Source organism: Capra hircus, chromosome 4 (genome assembly GCF_001704415.2).
Source record: "Capra hircus breed San Clemente chromosome 4, ASM170441v1, whole genome shotgun sequence".
Taxonomy (NCBI): domain Eukaryota; kingdom Metazoa; phylum Chordata; class Mammalia; order Artiodactyla; family Bovidae; genus Capra; species Capra hircus.
In genome coordinates this window covers 15,109,149-15,128,040 of record NC_030811.1, presented here as the reverse complement: position 1 = coordinate 15,128,040, position 18,892 = coordinate 15,109,149, and the positions used below count along the sequence as shown (strand labels likewise).

The 18,892-nt window shown below is 40.6% G+C and overlaps 1 protein-coding gene across 1 annotated transcript in view; it reads left to right on the top strand.

Annotated features, from left to right (window-relative positions):
* The window catches only part of MGAM (maltase-glucoamylase), an 87,525-nt gene extending 74,116 nt beyond the window's left edge, over nucleotides 1–13,409 (top strand). Inside the window, exons 41-48 of the mRNA XM_018046851.1 lie at nucleotides 746–894; nucleotides 1,457–1,541; nucleotides 2,460–2,516; nucleotides 6,748–6,872; nucleotides 8,356–8,444; nucleotides 9,760–9,809; nucleotides 10,772–10,942; nucleotides 12,749–13,409. Of these exons, the coding sequence (XP_017902340.1) occupies nucleotides 746–894; nucleotides 1,457–1,541; nucleotides 2,460–2,516; nucleotides 6,748–6,872; nucleotides 8,356–8,444; nucleotides 9,760–9,809; nucleotides 10,772–10,942; nucleotides 12,749–12,832 (810 nt within the window). The 3' untranslated portion in view covers nucleotides 12,833–13,409. The remainder of the gene's footprint in view (nucleotides 1–745; nucleotides 895–1,456; nucleotides 1,542–2,459; nucleotides 2,517–6,747; nucleotides 6,873–8,355; nucleotides 8,445–9,759; nucleotides 9,810–10,771; nucleotides 10,943–12,748) is intronic.

Genomic DNA, 18,892 nt, shown 5'->3' with positions numbered 1-18,892 from the left:
AGTGGGTTGCCATTTCCTCCTTCAGGGGATCTTCTTGACCCAGGGACTGACCCCATGTCTCCTGCAATGGCAGGCTAATTCTTTGACCACTAAGTTACCAGGGAAGCCCTTATTATATAGTATTGTTAACTATATATAAAACTAAGTATTGAGCAAACTCTGGGAGATAGTGAAGGACAGGGAAGAGGACAGGGCAGTCTGGTGTGTGGCAGTCCATGGGGTCTCAAAGAACTGGACACGACTTAGCAATTGAACAACAGTCATTAGTTATAGGCACCATGCTGTACATTTAATCACCAGAAATATTTAACTTCTAACAAGAAGTTTTTATTCTTTGACTGACAATCCATCTCTGTCCATCCTGCAATCTGAATTAAAAATGGGCAGAGGAACGGAATAGACAGTTTTCCAAAAAAAGATATACAAATAGCCAACAGATACATGAAAGAACCTTCATGTTTCAATGAATCATATTCCTCAATGTTCTTCAGATTATTCTTTTGCTTTGGGCATTGTACCAGATATGTACCTCCCACCCCCCGCCCAATTTCTTATGAGAAAGTTTTTCAACTGTCCTGGGAAGGCTTCAGTGATTTCTTTCAGTCTCTTAAACATACTTGCTGAGCCTCATCTGTAGTCATCATTGGTTTAGCTGTGTGTGATCTTCATTTGGACTAACCATGCAGTGACCTCTTTAAATCCCCTAGCTCCCCTAAGCACGGAACACTCTTTTTTCTCTCCTTAGAGGCAAGACCCCGTGTCCTGGAATTCTACCTTCGTGACAATCTCCAAGAGTGTCCTGGAGACCAGATACGCCCTGTTGCCGTATTTCTACACCCTGATGCACAAGGCCAGCACAGAGGGCAGCACCGTCGTGCGGCCTCTCCTTCATGAGTGAGTGTCCAGCCAGGATCCCAGTGACTGTGATAATTTCCTTCTATATAGTAGCTATTGCAGAATTCTTCCAAATTAAAGACAGGACTGTCTTTGCCAAAAGCTCTCTAGGCACAGACCATACATTATGACTCTTTTAAGCATGGTGTCAGTCACACCTTCACTCTTTGATAAAAGGGTACTGAATATTTTTAAAAATTCAACATGATAGACAATGCAACATAGAATAATTTCTTTCTAATTTGGGCATTTGTAGTAGCTCACATCATAAAAGATGGTATTCCAGGGGGATATCTGAGGAATGAAGACCATTCTTGCACTGAAGTTGGAGATACTGATAGCGGAGAACATGTCTAAACCCAGCCATTTCTGGGTTTGAAGAGCATGGCATGTAGAAAGTGAAGATGTGTCTGATTAAGGTAGGCCTAGGGAAAGAATAAAGACGGCATAGAATGCAGCTGGATTTGCAACTTAGGTCTGAATTTGAGGAGTTTCCTCAAGGCCTTGACCTGGCCACCTGTAGAGGGGGTCCTAACTGTGATACCTCGGTTTCCCTCCCCAGGTTTGTGTCAGACCGGGTGACCTGGACTATAGACAGTCAGTTCCTGCTGGGCCCAGCCTTCCTGGTCAGCCCTGTCCTGGAGGCTGTGAGTATGGAGGCCTCTGATGAACAGGGGGTCCCGACTGTGTGGCCAGAGACTAGTTACGAAGCAGAGGCCTCATTGGATTGGGGTCCTGAGGGGTGCTTTCTTATCCTTCATCTGCCTTTGTCTCTTCTTCTCCCTCTGAACTGAAGTCCTTCACTTAGAGGTTCTGGTCTTCAGCTCCCTTGTCTTTAAAATCAGCATATCAAGTTCTGATTCATTGAACAGTCGAGAAGGAAAAGAACCCTCTGATATACTTAAAGATATAATTGTTTCTTCTTTAATTGAAATGAGTAGGAGTCAGGTGGGGGCAGTACTATTAATACAAAGAAATCCTTCCTACCCTCTGTCACTGTTAAAGCAAAACTTTTCAGAAGAATTTTTTGCAGCAATGTGTATAATGTCATCACTGGCCAGCCCTTCCCTTCCTCCAAAAGAGGTCCTCAGGCAGCCATTTCTTTCCTTCTTTTACCTATGATTAGGCTTCTGATTAAAATATCAGTTAAATGGATTTTCTCCAAAACTTATTGCACTAGTCATAATTTCTGAAGTATTGATGTCCATAAACCTGCAATTTTTCTTTTTCTTTTTCTTTTCTGCTCTAGACCCAACCTCAGTTTGTCTCTTTGACGAGGGTATGGGATAAGCTTATAGGCAAATGATGATTTTTTTTTTTTTCCCTCTGTAAGTTCCGGATCCCAGAGGGTTTTACAGAAGCCACCACTTTTGGTTAGGCAAATCTCCCAGTTTGAGAAGAGGGCAGGGAAGGAAGCCACTCCCAACACCAGCAACCTCTAGAGAGGGGAGGTCTGTGGGTCAAGGCCATTACTGTTGCTTTGGCTCCTCTACTATGCAAATGGGTTACTCTGCCCTCCCTAGCTGAGCCTACTGCACTCACACCTTATTTTTGTTTAATTTTAGAACGCTAGAGATGTCACTGCATATTTCCCCAAAGCCCGCTGGTATGATTACTATACGGTAAGTTTTTCTGATTGCCTCTATAGAACCTGGGGAAACGATAGCACTCCCAGTCTTCAGACTCTGACAGACCTCAGGTCAAATTCTGGCTCTGTAGCCCACTTGCTGTGTGCTCTTGAATGAGGCAGTTTTACCCTTGTGGACTCAGTTTTCTCACCTCCACGTGGGAAAGGCCACTTTCCTCACAGAGCTGTTGTGAAGTGCATAGAGGCATCTCCTGCAGTTCCTGGCTTTTGGTGGGTGTTCTTTGTTACTTTGTCTCTTTCCTTACACCACCACTTTTCACAGTGCTGTATATTGCAGACACTAGAAAAATGCTTGAAGTTGTGCTGGAAACTATGGTTTTTATTTATATCCTCCCTGTTAGACTGGAAGTTCGTAAGTATTAGAAGCCTTTTCCTCTCTGTCTTTTTACATACCTGCTTCTATAATAGAGATGCCCAAAGGGTTGTTGAATGTACTTTCTAAGGTAAGCAAGGTCCTTGGCAGTGTGCAAAAGGTACGTAGAAGTATAAGGCCTGACTCCTGCGAGCTGGTGTAATGTAACTGCATTTAGAAATAGGGAAGGAACACAACCTTCTCCATCATACAACTTTTCCAGGCTAGTCTTAACCCCAGAGACTCAGCTGGGGAAACAGAGTGTTTCACAGAAGCTTCCAGCAGGGACCTTTTGCTGGGATACAGAGAAGTCAGACTTTGATCCTTTTTTTCATTTTGGTAGATTTTTTAGGGTTTTGTAAATATGTATAATATGACAGATCAATATGTCATCATCCTTTTTCAGAAATGCTTTTGATTGTTATTTTTGTATATTCTCCCAGATTACATTAAAATAATATTGTCAATTCAGAAAATAAAAGCAAACTTGAAGTAACATATATTAGATAGTATATCACTATCTATTATATACTAACTGTATAATTAATACCTACTTCATTATATAATTATGTATTAGTAACCATATATAATTATGTTATTTAATTATGTAATTAATATGTCATATATATCACTTTATTATAAATCAATTGTATAATTAATATATACCAATTAATTATATAACTATGTATATGTTAATGTATGCTGCTGCTGTTGCTAAGTCGCTTCAGTTGTGTCCGACTCTGTGCGACCCTATAGACGGCAGCCAACCAGGCTCCTCCCTGGGATTCTCAAGGCAAGAACATTGAAGTGGGTTGCCATTTCCTTCTCCAATGCATGAAAGTGAAAAGCGAAAGTGAAGTCTCTCAGTTGTGTCCGACTCTTTGCGACCCCATGGACTGCAGCCTCCCAGGCTCCTAATGTATATCTGGGAAGAAATGATAATGTTACAGATTTATTCCTAGAGTGTATATATTTTACCAAAAAAGTCCAAGAATATTTCATAGCAGCAAGATTTGTAAAAGAGCAAAAAACTGGAAATAAGCCAAATGTCCATCAACAGTAAAATGGATAAGTAGATTGTATTCTATTTTTAAAACTAGATACTAATAAAGTGTTGCTACACAAATAAAGATAATAAATATCACAAACATAGCCTTGAGCACAAATAGCCAGATACAATTTATGAAATTCAAGTTCAAAACCAGGCAAAAATGATAAAAATCAGAAAAGTTGCTGCCTCTGGTGTGGTGATTATTATGAGAGGGGAAGAGAGAGCCATTTGAGATGCTGGTAGTAGTCATTGATCTAGGTGGTGGTTTCATGGGTGTGTTCACTTGGTTAAACTTTATTGAGCTGTGTACTTGTTATTTGTATAATTTTCTGTACATATGTTATTAAGAAGTTAACTAGAAAATTTGTTTCCTCAGAAAGATGAGAAGATATGCCTGAAATAAGACAGCATGCTTTTTTTTTAAAATTTTATTTATTTTTTTATTTTTTAAATTTTTAAAATCTTTAATTCTTACATGCGTTCCCAAACATGAACCCCCCTCCCATCTCCCTCCCCATAACATCTCTCTGGGTCATCCCCATGCACCAGCTCCAAGCATGTTAAACAAGATATACTCACAAAGCAATCCTTGCAAATTAAAGGCATGATGCAGGAATGTTGCTTAAAAGGAAATTGTAAGGTACAATCTAGGAAATTACCCAGAAAGTAGAACAGACAGGCAAAGAGATGGAAAGCAGGAAAAGAAAAAATAAGAAGGCCCATTTGTTTTGAGAGCTCCCATTTCTGCGCAGTTTCTCTGCTGCTTGTCCAGAGGAACTGGGAGTGAGCAATTGCTTGAGGGAAGGGTGGGCGAAGAATGTAAGACTCCTAGCTCCCTACCTTGGTGGCTCCCACTTCCCGGGGATCCTGACTCTTCCTCATTGCTGCCTTGGTAGCTGTGGACTCTCATCCCCCACTGTCCCTTCTGGGCTCATCTGACTGCAAAAGCAGCATGGAGTGCTTACTCTTGATCTTCAGGCCCCACCTGTTTGATGAAGGGGCAGGTATCTTGAGGCAGGACAGGCTGGTGCACTTCTGCCAAAGCTGGACCTCCATCTACTCAGACTCTCGGATTCTGGAAACAAGCTGCAGAATCAGCAGTTGCTAGCTCTTCGCAGAGTTTTTGCCTGTCTCAGCCGTGCCTGTGTGACTGCACAGGCCGTGATGTTGGCTTCTACCCCCCCCCCCCTTTCCTTTCTATCGTATTGGGCATTACCATTTGCAAACTACTGGGACACGGAGAAGCATGGAACTATTCTGACTTGTCTTACTGATTACCTATTTTAGTTACGACTGAGAGCATATAGTGTGTGTGTGAGTCAGTTTTCATCTACTTCACTTGTGGGCATTTTGTTTGTTTACAGTGTAGACTATATATTGGATTTTGAAAACAGTGTTTTTCAGTCATATTCAGTGATTATGCGGTTGGTGAGAATTCTCCTGAACAAAGTCATGTTAAGTTGTCTATTCTTATTTTAATAGTGCTGCTTTAAGATTTGACCTTAGAGTCATGTCTTCATGGATATTTTAACAGGCACTTTTTAGGCGAGCCCAGTGAGAAATGATTTCAAGGAAAGTAAACAAGCTTGTGACTCATCAGGTACTAGGAAGGAAATCATGAGAAGGTATCAAATCCTGTGTAGCCACAATGTGTGGTAGAGTGAAAAATAAAAACCATTGAAAGAAATAAAGAATTTGGTAAGAAGATAACTTTGACAGTTTTACATGTATCAAGTTTCACTTGAAGGTAGAACCATCAGTCCAGTATTCATAAGATACTGGAATAAATTCTCATTAGAGAGCATATAATTCACTTTTCTCATGATATCAGTGAGGAAATTGAAGAAGCCCAGAGATATGGGCTGGAATTTGTATTAAGTTCTGTAGACTCTGGAGTCCTAAGGCCGCCCATGAACAGTCTGACCCAGGGAATGTGATAGAGATCAAATCTGTATAGAATGAACATCAGGGACCGACCAAAAGTGAAGAAATGGTAGCTTTTCTCCTTTACCTCTAAAGTGGTGATTCTCCGATGGGAGGACTTGCCTACCAGGGGACACTGGCCAAGCCTGGGGATATTTTTGGTTGTCACAATGTGGTAGAAGGTGGGGGAGAGGCTGCTGGCCTCTAGGAGATGGACATTGGTTAACATCCAGAAAGCACAGAACGGCCCCCACAACGGAGTTAGCTGGCCCAGAATGTCCATAGTGCTGAATATGAGAAGCTGGGCTCCAGCTTGAGAACATGTTAGGAAGGAATTGAGATTCATGGCTTGGGGTGAGAGCCACTTCTCCCTGTCACATATGAGGCAAGATCAAGAAGTGAAACATAAAGGAAGATACAGTGACTTAAAGATAAGGATCTGTGAAGCAGGTCCATTCACTTTAATGATTTCTGTCGAGTAGGAGTCAAAGGTGTTAGTGAAGTTGGTGGGAGCAGGGCATGGGGCAGTGGAGGGAGATGGAAGCAGAGTGGGGACCGAGCAAAGGGAAGGTCTGGACATGTCGTTGTGGGGAGTGAGTCAGGAGCCGAATAAAATAAAAGGATCATTCAGCCTCCTCTGGCAGTGCTGCTGGATGCAGAAACAGATGTGGAGTGAGGCTAGGGTGAGAGGCAGCTATGGTTGAGATCCTGACCTCATGTCCAGGCAGCCTGGAGCCCACACAGCAGGCGGTGAGTGTGGAAAAGCGTGATAACCGATGACAGACGCCAGCAGGCCCTGAGCGTGGACACGATGGCTTGTAGATCATTGTCCAGACAGAGGCGTTCCCTTATCATCCCTGACCTTCTTCTCGCCCACAGGGTGTGGACATTCAGTCGACGGGTGAGTGGAAGTCCTTGCCAGCGCCTCTTGACCACATTAATCTTCATGTCCGTGGGGGCTACGTCCTGCCCTGGCAAGAGCCTGCACAGAACACCCACTTAAGGTGAACAAGGTCCCCAGATTTCTCCTTTCCACGCCTGTTAACTCAGATCCTGGTGAAGCCCACCAATCTGTAAACTGTACCCTCAGGCCCAAAAGCACTTTTACGGGGCTGGCCAAAAAGTTCATTTGGGTTTTTCCGTAAGATGGTATGGAAAAATTTGAATGAACTTTTTGGCTAACCCAATAGTAAACATTTTTGTTTGCTTGCTTGTTTGTGTGGATTTTAGCCTTTTTCGGATTTTGTACTCTTCAAACAATTCTTAATTAACAGCTGTTTGAGATCTAAGTGGGTGAGGTGTTAGGTTTAAATAGTGACATTTGAAATGGAAGTCAAATAGGAGCAACCATGGTTCATGCTAGTTTTAAAAGACTACCCAGGAGCCTGGCATGCTACAGTCCACAGGATTGCTAGAGTCTAGGTGATTTAGCAACTAAACCACCATCGCCACCAGGGACTTCCTTGGTGGTCCAGTGATTTGACTTTACCCCACAATGCAGGGAGTTCGGGTTTGATCCCTGGTGAGGCAGCTAAGATCCCACCTATCTCGTGGTCAAAAAACCAAAATGTGAAACAGAAGGAATACTGTAACAATTCAATAAAGACTTTAAAAATGGTCTACATCAAAAAAACCTTAAAAGACCATCTGGATCATAATTGTCTTTTTGCTAAGAATATTATTGCTAAAAACTTGTGTAAGCCAGATGGAAACTGAGGCTGAGATTCCTTATATGCAAGGTTTAAAAATTCTAGGCCTAATGTATAACCTATATATTCTAGACCTATATAATAATTGATAATAGTTGACATCAGGTGAATGCTTGCTCTGTGCCCAGAACTGTACTAATATGGAGACTTCTATTTAGAGATTTTCTATCTTTCCTAACAAAAGGAAAACTAAGCCCTTGGTATAAGTACTGTTATCATCCCCATTTTGCAGATGAGCAACGAGAAGCTTCAGGAGGTTAAATGATTAACTTAGAGTCATATAGTAAGTAGTTGAACAGAGACTAAAATCCATGTCTATCTAAAATCCATGTCTATCTGATGTCAAATTAAAATCCTTGAAGCCCTATTGATTTGATTGCAAAAATTCAGTTAAAAACTGAAGAACTTAGGACATCTGTAAGCAGAACTTCGCTGTACGTGTGGAGATCAGGTCGTGAAGGAAGAAAGATGGAAACACTAGGCTTTCCTCACAGTGGGGGAAGAAAGGAAACCAGTACATTTACCTGTAGTTCTTTGCAGACACTGTAGAACTCCTGTGAACTTATAGAGCCTTAAAATTCCCCCTGATTCATTCATTCATTCCTGACATGAAATTGTCGAGCTTATGGAGTCAGAACTAGAACTAGACCCCAAAGCTCCAGAATCCTAGCACCCAGTCTTTACATCTTGAAGCTCTTCCTTTTTGTTTCTATGAAAATGCTTGGTTTGTGGCTGTGGCTTTGTTTTTATCCAATGTCTCTTTCCTACCTCACTGCAGCCGTCAGAAATTCTTCGGTTTCAAGGTCGCCTTGGATGATGAGGGGACCGCTGAAGGCTGGCTCTTCTGGGATGATGGGCAAAGCATTGGTGAGTAAGGGCTGCCTCCAATTCCTTCATGTCAATACCAGGTTCCTGGATATCTTATAGAGCTGCTATTTTTTCCTTTTATGTGTTAAGACAATTGTGCATTTTAAAATATAGTCATTTGTTGCTCTAAGTGTATAATACATGATCTTTGTGCCTCACCTATATGAAGCTTAGTTCACAATCTCTCACCATTATCTAGCTGTCCTAATCCATTGTGAAAAAGAGCAGTATAAGGAGCTGTAGGGAACGTTTCTTTGCAGCCAGCTGAGCTATACTGCCATATATAGTTTATGTTCAAAGGCAATTCCCTAATTATGTGTTCCACTAAGAAAAGCAACGCTTCTGTCAGCTTTGCTATTATTCAGAAGAGGGGGTTTCTATTAAGAGTTTTACAGGAATTAGTAAACTCTCAAAAGGATGTCTCAAGTACTATTGTTATTTCTATGCCCAGGGATGTCCAATAGGACTTTCTGCAACAATGGAAATGATCTATATCTGGGTTGTCCAACATGGTAGCAATTAGGCATATGTGACTGCTGAGCACTTAGAATGTGACGAGAGTATCTGAGCAACTGAAGCTTAAATTTTATTTGATTGTAATTAATTTAAATGTAAATAGCTACATTTGTCTAGTGGCTGCTATCTCAGACAGCACAGTTCTAGAGGATAGGCAATACCTTCTGACTGAGTGGTAAGGAGCTCCCAAAGAGGCAAGCGTCTAGGGAAGAGGGAGGAAGCCACAGAGTTAGGGTGTGTGTGTGGGAGTACCTGTAATAGTAAGGCTTTGGCTAGTCCACCCTTAAAGATATTCTCCCTGCACCTGTGGCATAAATTAAGGATAAGAACAAAGAAGTCTTTTCTCTGGAGACTGCATTTTAAAAAATTGCCTAAAACCACTCAAGATTAACCGACCAATTGTACACCAGTCTTGGTGTTTGTGATGTGAGTGTTCATGCATGTGTGTGCATATATGTGTCTCTAGCAGAAGAAATTTGGGAATTCCAAGGTGACTACCAAGAGGTTGGGAATCACAAAAGAGAGAAGAGGATTAAGAGCGATGTTAGAAAACTCCATTATAGGAGGGACCTCTGTTAGACCAAGGCATCTGTATACACTTGTTTCAGACAGTCTGTGTAAACTGAGGTTGGGGGCAGATTCTGACTCATCCCTCAGAATGAAAGTCTGTAAAGAAGAAAAATAAAATTTAAAAAGATCACAAACAAAAAACATCCCTACTTTTCCAGCCAAGATAGGTAAGCCATTAGAATTCTAGGGCGCAGTTCCAGGTCATGCTTACTTTGTTGTTTGTTTGCAGATACCTATGAAAAAGGACAATATTACCTGGCCCACTTTTCAGTCAGCCAGGTGAGTGTGGCTGGGACTATGAGGGTGAATGTAGAGTTCTGCCAGCTTGCTAGGGCGCTGGACATCGTAGGATACACATCATCACTTAGAATTCTTTTACTGTTCACCTTCCTAAGTTGCATCTTCAGTTCAGTTCTGTTCAGTTCAGTTGCTCAATCATGTCCAACTCTATGTGACCCCATGAACCTGCAGCACGCCAGGCCTCCCTGTACATCAGCAACTCCCAGAGTTTACCCAAACTCATGTCCATTGAGTTGGTGATGCCATCCAACCACCTCATCCTCTGTCGTCCCCTTCTCCTCCTGCCCTCAATCTTTCCCAGCCTCAGGGTCTTTTCAAATGAGTCAGCTCATCAGGTGGCCAAAGTATTGGAGTTTCAGCTTCAACATCAGTCCTTCCCATGAACACCCAGGACTGATCTCCTTTAGGATGGACTGGTTCTCCTTGCAGTCCAAGGGAATCTCAAGAGTCCTAACCCTAATTTGCATCTTACCCTTTCTCTAGACTTCAGATAGACATGTCAAGTGCTCCCAGGAAGTTTTCTGTGATTAAACACACTCATATTTCATCAGTAACTTAGTCCAATTCACCAAGCAAGATGGGCAGACCATTTCAATGTTTTCTAGCCTTTGTTCCTATGTTGTCTTGGAATGATTGGCATGCTTTGTTACTTCTCCACATGCAGGATATAAAGGTTCCTGCTAGCTGAGATTCTTTGTCTTCTTAGAGTTGGAATGACTCTAGAGACCTTACTGGTGTTTAACCAGTGCAAAGGTGGGTGGTGGCTGGCGATAGGAGGCAGAGTGTTAAATCCATGGTCTCACTGTCCAAGGTCACAAGGTGGGGACTCCTTTAATTGTCTTATTTCATGCTCTACATTTGTGCCTAAAAGAGATTGTAAGAAATTGAACAAATTTTTTTTTTTTCCCCCTCTTCTGGTTTCTTTTGTCTCCAATTGACAGAATACCATGCAGAGTCATATAATTTTCAACAAATACATCAGTGATACAAACCCTTTGAGACTGGGCTACTTTGAGGTCTGGGGAGTGGGCAGTGACTCCATCTCCAGTGTCAGCATCTCTGTGAGTGGCGTGGTTATAACACCCACCTTCTCCTACAACTCTACAACACAGGTTTGTGACCAGTTCAAAGTCCAAATGGTATTTCCCAACCCTGAGCCATCGAGTGCAATTTCTGCCTGCTCCCATTCCCAACAACACCCTCTCCTGCAAAGCCTTTCTGGAATCCCTCTGTGTTCAGGGTATCTGGGTGGACAACATAGAAATAAAGGGAAAGTTCAGAGTTTGTCATCATCTGGAATTGATGGTCTGGATCCTTACCTGTCATGTACGTCCTCCTGTCTGCAAACTTAAGGAAACCTTGTCTTTGATCTACTTCTCAAACAGCTTTAACCTTTCAAACAGCAGTAGCCTTTCATCAGTGATAAGATACCCATCAGTTGAAGGTTGCTACATTTTTTCATGTGCCACAAAGAAAGAAACAAGATCACAGAAGTATGAGACAATGCTTTCCTCTCACTTAAAACTTCTATTTTAAAAGTACAGAAGCTTTACAAAACTCCTTTAAACAGAGATTTTTATCATTTTAATATGATACTACAGAGGAAAATGTTGGGTAGAGACACATGGACACTGAGACATCTGCATCAAAGTATTAATAATTTAAAAGAGGTAAAATCTGAATGTGAGGAGATATTAAACATAACCAATTTGTATCACACATTCTCTTCAATTTAAATTTCTATGTAAAATTTTAATTTACTTTAAATTATAATTTAAATTAAATATTTGATTTAATATTTAACAATTAAGTAAATTAAATACTTAATTTCATAATTAAATAACTTACACAAAATATTTAATTTAAATTTCTATGTTAATATCTAAATTACTTTATTATTTTAACAGGAGACTATGTGGCATGGAATTGGTTAAGGTATTTCCTCTCTATTATCAGAGGTATTGGTGATACATCATTTCGTGAAAATTCTTTCACTGCTGCCTATGAAATTTTCTCCAAAGCCACTTATACGCTTTATACAAGTTTTCATCATAGCATTTTCTTGGTTTTACTGTCAGCCAAGATTTATATTCATTTCTGAAATAATCTTGAAGTAGTTTTGCAGTCCATCCATTCATAATACCAGGAATAACAATGAAGTTCACACACGCACAGACGAACAGTCGTCAGGAGAGCTACTTGTTCACAGTAATTCCTAGGCTGTTGATGGTAGAACAGATCTTGATTTCATGAATATTAAATATGTGAAAAATCTGCACCTTGGAATTACTGCAGTATAGTGGTCCTAATACCTAGCCTCACGGTAAATGGGCTCTTTCCTTATGTGCTTGCTTCTTGCTTTGCACAGAACTCTTTCTCTCATAATCCTTCCTAATTACAAGGCCTTGTTTCCTCATGTTTGTGGTTTTCTTGTCAACCAACTTCCCCACCTCTACCAAGAGCTTATAAAGGACTTTGCCCAAGTTTGTTACCGACACACAAGCTGACTGCTGCATGTGTGGTGAAACTATGGAAAGTATTTGCCTAGAAAAAAATGCTGAAATATCGACTCTTACTGGACAATCATCAAGGCACTATGAGGGAGAAGTGGGAAACGAAAAGAAAGCTCTGAGTAATGGAAATGAGAACATTTTCTCCAATTTGTCTGCGCAATTGCTTCTCTGCAGTGGTTGTGTGTTCCATTACTTAGGGTCTTGTCATCTTTTCCCTGTCACTGAATGATTTTTGTGCTCTAAGGGATTAAGAAACACCCTTCTCACCTGAAAATCTGAGGGTGGTTGGAAGCGAGGCAATAATTTGTGAAAGTGTCTGTGGACCACTGGCTTCTATCTGTTTTGTTCAACTGCAGGAAACTTCCATTACCAGATGTCCAACACTTTTTCTTTGATTCCCAACAGGTGTTAAATATTGATGTGACCAGCAGAAACATCAGCCTACATAATTTCACTTCATTGACATGGAGAAGCACACTGAATTTTTAGAGCAAGATCCTAACTTCAAACGGCTTTGAAACTACTTGTATATTCGGTTGGCCAAAAAACTTCGTTCAGGTTTTTCCTCAAGATGTTACAGAAAAACCTGAACCTACTTTTTTGGCCAACCCAATGCTTCATGCTCATAAAATTATTGTGTGTTGCTAATCAGTTTATACCCAGTATGGTGAAAATGTTTTCTTAGTTTTGTTTTGCTTGGTCAGTGGTTTAGCCCTATGGAGTAGGCTGGAGGGCGGTGTGGAAAGCTGTGGGTTATCTTGATGTCTCCATGTGATTAGTATGGTACTGATGGCTCATTACATATTGACTGAAGATGCACTGGGTCCATGATGAAGCATGTGCGCATGTGTATATGTGTGTAATTAGGCGATGGGCCCACTCTTGCTAAATATACAAGCTACAGCTTTCCAGGACAGGTCAGGTCCTGGAGTTAACTAACATCACACACACACACAAAATAATCCAGAAAGAACATCTGCCAAGTGGTTATAAGGAGATGGGATAGTATGCCAAGAGCATGATCCAAAGGGAAGAAAAGGCCAATGCAGGGAAGATAAGTAGGAAAGATGAGAGACAGCAGGTGATAAGGACAAAAGTGATCATGACAAGTAAGAGGATTATGCAAAAATATGAAGAATAGTAGCCTCATTGGAAGGAGGAAGGAAGAGCCAATTCATTTGAAAGCAAGAGGAGGAGTTTGGAGGAAATTCTTAGCACAAGGGAATAGGGCTGGGGTGAGATTTGAGCATGCAAAGTTGAAGGAAGGAGTTTGAATGTAAAAAGTAACTTATTATTTTTTTTTTTACTGTGGTATGCTTTGAAATGTGTAAATCTTATTTCTCTATTCTGTGCCTAATGTACATAACCACAGTTCACACAAATGCATGCAATTTATACACCAAAGGAAAATAAATGATCAGATTAACAAGAGATTTTGAGTTCTGTGGTAATTTGACCATGGGTAATCTCACTTTGGTATTAAGACTTCTTATTCAGCCAACCCTTGTGAACTGGTCTTATTCTCTTTGGCATCAGAGTGACTGCAGGCTAATTCATCAATGGAATGAACAGACCTGTGATTATCCACCCTTTTCCTTGTGTCTCTGGCATGGGTTTCTCTTAAGGTTTAGGTTTGTGGGAGAGTGTATTTGGATGATTGTTGTTTTAATCATCATAAAAATTACTATGTTTGGTAACATATCAACCCTGGAAAAAAACAGAATTTGGAATGGTTATTGATTAAAACACTAAATGGTTAGAATTTGGGAATAAAGAAATTACATACTAATGTTTAACAAAGATATTTAAGTATTACTTGAAAATGAGTATATTGGAGATAGTGTTTACTTTTCTATATCTTTTTAATTTCTTTTCTTTTAAAAACTGATGGATAGTTGATTTACAATATTGTGTTAATTTCAGTTGTACATCAAAGTAATTCAGCTATATGCTCCTACTAAGTCACTTCAGTCGTGTCCGTCTCTGTGCGACCCCATAGACGGCAGCCCACCAGGCTCCCCTGTCCCTAGGATTCTCCAGGCAAAAACACTGGAGTGGGTTGCCATTTCCTTCTCCAATGCATGAAAGTGAAAAGTGAAAGTGAAGTTGCTCAGTCGTGTCTGACTTTTCGCGACCCCATGGACTGCAGCCCACCAGGCTTCTCCATCCATGGGATTTCCCAGGCAAGAGTACTGGAGTTCAGCTATATATGTATATGTTAATACATACATATATATTTTTCAGAATGTTTTCCATTATAGGTTATCATAAGATGCTGAATACTGGTTCCACTCAGAGAACATGTCTATAGTAAATCCTTGCTGCTTATCTATTTTATATACAGTAGTATGTATCTGTTAATGCCCCTACTCCTAATTTATCACTCCCACCTTTCCCCTTTCTTTCTTTCTTTTTTTTTTTTTGATGCCAGAAAGCCAGATTATATTTGTATACTCATGTGTCAGTGCCTCCATAAGGCTACAGAAAGATAACATTATTAAACTGACAGTGTTCTAATTATCAAAATAAAGAGCTTTTGAATGAGGGCTTGCACAAATTTAGGCAACTAGTGAAACATGGAAATATAGCCACAGGGACCCCTTGATCAAAAAGGTAGGAAACTTGTCAGCTATCCTATGATAAACCCAGGGAGGCTACCAGAAGGAAACAATTATTTACTTGCTATTTGAGAAATATTTCATGTTATCATCAAGGACATATTGGTAGAAATTGGCTCTGGCTGCTACAAAATGCTCAAGAACATTTCTGACTAGAGAATCCTGGTTGCCAAGTTTCTGAGTGAGGCATGGAAGGGCTGACAGCATTTATAGAGTCAAGGACCCTCTCGGCAGTCTAGTGATACCTGTGGAACCCCTCCCGAGAGTGATGTTCTTAAATGCATAAAGTTTAATACACACTGTTGGAAAAGAATATTATTATACTAAAACGTGTGTTCAGTCACTCATTCGTGTCCAACTCTGCGACCCTGTGGACTGTAGCCCGCCAGGCTCCTCTGTCCATGGGATTCTCCAGGCAAGAATATTGGAGTGTGTAGCCATTCCCTTCTCTAGAGGATCTTCCCAACCCAGGGATCAAACCTGTATCTCCTGCATTGTGGGTGGATTCTTTACTGGTGAGCCACTGGAGAAGCCCTCATTTTAATAAAATATATTTCTGCAAAATGTTTTAAAAGTTTAATATAGTAATACATGATGTGTTTTAAAATTATAACATTAAATAACAAGATTTAACTGTGGGTCTAATAATGTCAAAGCTTCAATGTGATGAGCAGCTTGAACAATATTTTGAGATATTTTCTACAGTTTCTTAATGTGACATGAAAATATTGTTGATTCCGTTTTTGTAAAACTCCTGTGCACTAGTAAAATTACTGTGCCCCCTGCCTCCATTCATAATCTAAGGAATTTCAGTTAGAAATTGATGAAAAAAGATATAGTTTCCCCATCTATGTTTACATCTGCCTAAGTTGTACCTTTTGGTGGGGACACCAGTTCAAGAACCTCTTGAACTTAAGGCATGCCAGCTTCCCAGACTTCGATTCAGCAACTCAGACCCTGTGTAACTGTGACTGTTGCAAGAGTTCCCAAGCCTTGGTCTGTCACCTTCTCTCGAATTCATTTGTCCTTTTGGGTTTTAAGCAGGCATCTGGACATGAAGACATTTAGTCTAGAATTAGAAAGATTCTGAACAGCTCTGGAAAAGGAGATCAGTGGGGTATTTGGGTCTCCCTTAGTTTCTCTGTCTGGAGCAGAGGTATTCTTTTCTGAGTTTAAGGTTGATCGCACCTTGCTCCATCACAGGGGTTAGGTCTGCTGATCAGGGCATTTTGTACGGCTTTTGTCTGAATGAGAAAATCTCAGAAGCAAGCTTTAGAGTCAGAGACTTGGTTAGGTCACGTTGTCTCTCTGGGATGCTGTTTGCTTCCTTATCTGCAAAATACTGGTGTTAGACTGAAGCAGTGACTTCCAGATGATGGGCTGTGCAGAGCTTTGGGCTCTTCCTTACCCTCTGAGAGTGGGGAGAAGGCAGAGTGGCAGGGTTCTGAGTGCCTAATCCTGGCTTCGGTCATTCACTAGCTTACATACTGGAATTCTAGTTAAACAAAGGATTTTAAATGTATATTTAAATATATTAAATATTATATGTATATTTACATACTGGCAGCCCACTCCAGTATTGTTGCCTGGAAAATCCCATGGACAGAGGAGCCTGGCAGGCTGCAGTCCATGGGGTCGCAAAGAATCAGACACGACTTCACTTTCACATACTTAGTATACATTATATATATTTAAAACCTTTAAGTGGAGTATACCTGCATGCATCCTTATATATAGCACATATATATGTAAAAAACTTGAAAATCAGTGTACCAGATCAGTAGTCCTCAAATAATTTGGTCCCAGCACGTCTTCACATTCTTAAAAATGATTGTGGATTCCCAGAGCTTTTGTTCATGGGGTTGTAGCTATTGATAGTTATCATATTAAAAATTAAAGTAACTATTTTCCAAAACAAACACATTTAGTCAGAAGAGTTGCATAATTTTGCATTTTTACAAATTTCTTTAAAATATGGCTCAATGGATAAAAAAAAAGAATTCTCACAGCTGTTTCTACATTCAGTCTTTTGTGATAGCACATTATGTAGCCTCTGGAAAACTCCACCATATGCTCACAACAGACAATAAGACAGGCAAACAGCTTCTCGGTGTTTTTATGAAAATAGTTTTACCTCACAAAACTCCTGAAAAGGTCACTAAGACCTCCCAGAGGTTGATCCACAGCCCAGACTTTGAAGACCACTCCACATGGAGCCATACATTTGTGGCTACCCCAGAGCAGCTCCCAAAACATGGACCTATGCTCATGACTCCTGGTAAGCTATGAGGGAAAAGTCCGGGGGCCTTTTGACATATTCTGTCTTCTACAGGTCATATAATTTCACTTTGTCTTTTCATGTATGCCAAAATAAAAAATAACAATCCCAAATATTTTTACCTAAAGAGGAAGAAAGTCATTCTTTTCTATTAAGAGCATCCTTGTTATAACATTAGTGACTGTAGGTACCTACAAAGACAAGCTTATGTTGACCTTGGCAGGTATGGTCTGGGTCTCACCAACATCCGTCCCTTCTTGTCTTGGCAGCAATGTCACTGAGAGTTTGGCATCTGGCCTTGGAGGATGAGGTCATACATATTGTTGGTTTCTGATCTGAAGAGTCCCACCATTGGTTTGCTTTTATCTCTTTCTGAGAGAAAAGAGTTATGCCAGTATTCACTTTCCCATGCCTTCTTGTTAATAAGCAATGGGAAGATGTTGGCTAACAAACTTGTCTCTTCCCTTCAAAATGTCTGTTACTTTTTCATGGGTCAGCGCAAGCATGTGACCCAGGATCTTGCAGCTGCTAGTCAGCAAAAAGGGATGACAAAGCTCACTGTTTTCTGCCTTTTAGGAACAGATGATAGCTGGGATCATCAGTTAACATTTAGCATGAAAGATGTCACCAGTGGGCATGGGATGTGGGGAGTGAAGTGTAAATGACCACACAAAGAATAGAAAGATCTTGCGTAACAATAAATCTCTTGGCTTGATCTTTTGCCAGAATATTGTCCCAGTCTGAAATGGGATCCAGGTGCTATTTCCTCTAACAAAGGCTCTCCTGTTTTAAAGCAAAAGATAAGGTGTATACGTCATTTCACGAGTTTATAGAGGCAGAAACCAACCAAGTTTCTGTGTATTTGTATGTGGGTGTGTACTGGTCATACACTGAACATTTGAAGCAAATAAACTCCTATGGGTACTCTATTACTTGTGTGTTGTGTGTGTTCACTCTTTGCAACTCCAGGAGCTGTAGTCCACCAAACTGCTCTCTCCATGAGATTTTCCAGGCAAGAACACTGGAGTGGGTTGCCATTTCTTTCTCCAGGGGAATCTTCCTGACCCAGGGATCAAACTCATGTCTCTTGTGCCTCCTGCATTATCAGGCAGATTCTTTACCTGTAGTGCCACCTGGGAAGCCCTTAGTTATATTACTTGGATGCCCTCAAAAGATGGTATGCCCCTATATATTGCTATATATAGAATATGCAATAGTCTTATATGTTGCTGGTGTGAAGGTAAAATGTTGCCACTACTTTGAAAAACTTCTAGAGTTCTTCAAAAAGTTAAAACTGGAGTTGCCATATGACTTAGAAGTTCCATTCCTAAGTATAACCCCAAGAGAATTGAAAATACACATCTCCACAAAACTTGTACATGTACATTCACAGTAACATTGCTCATAATAGCTGAAAAGTATAATCAACTCAAATGTACATCAGCTGATGAGTGAATAAACAGAATGCCACTACAATCTGTATCATCTGGCCAGAAGAAGGAGTGAAGGGGACTTCCTTGGTGGTCCAGTGTTAAGACTCCATGCTGCCAATGCTGGGGGCACAGGTTCCATCCCCGGTCAGGGACTAATATCCCATATGCTGCATGATGTAGCCAAAAGATTTAAAAAATAATAATAAAGTACTGATACCTG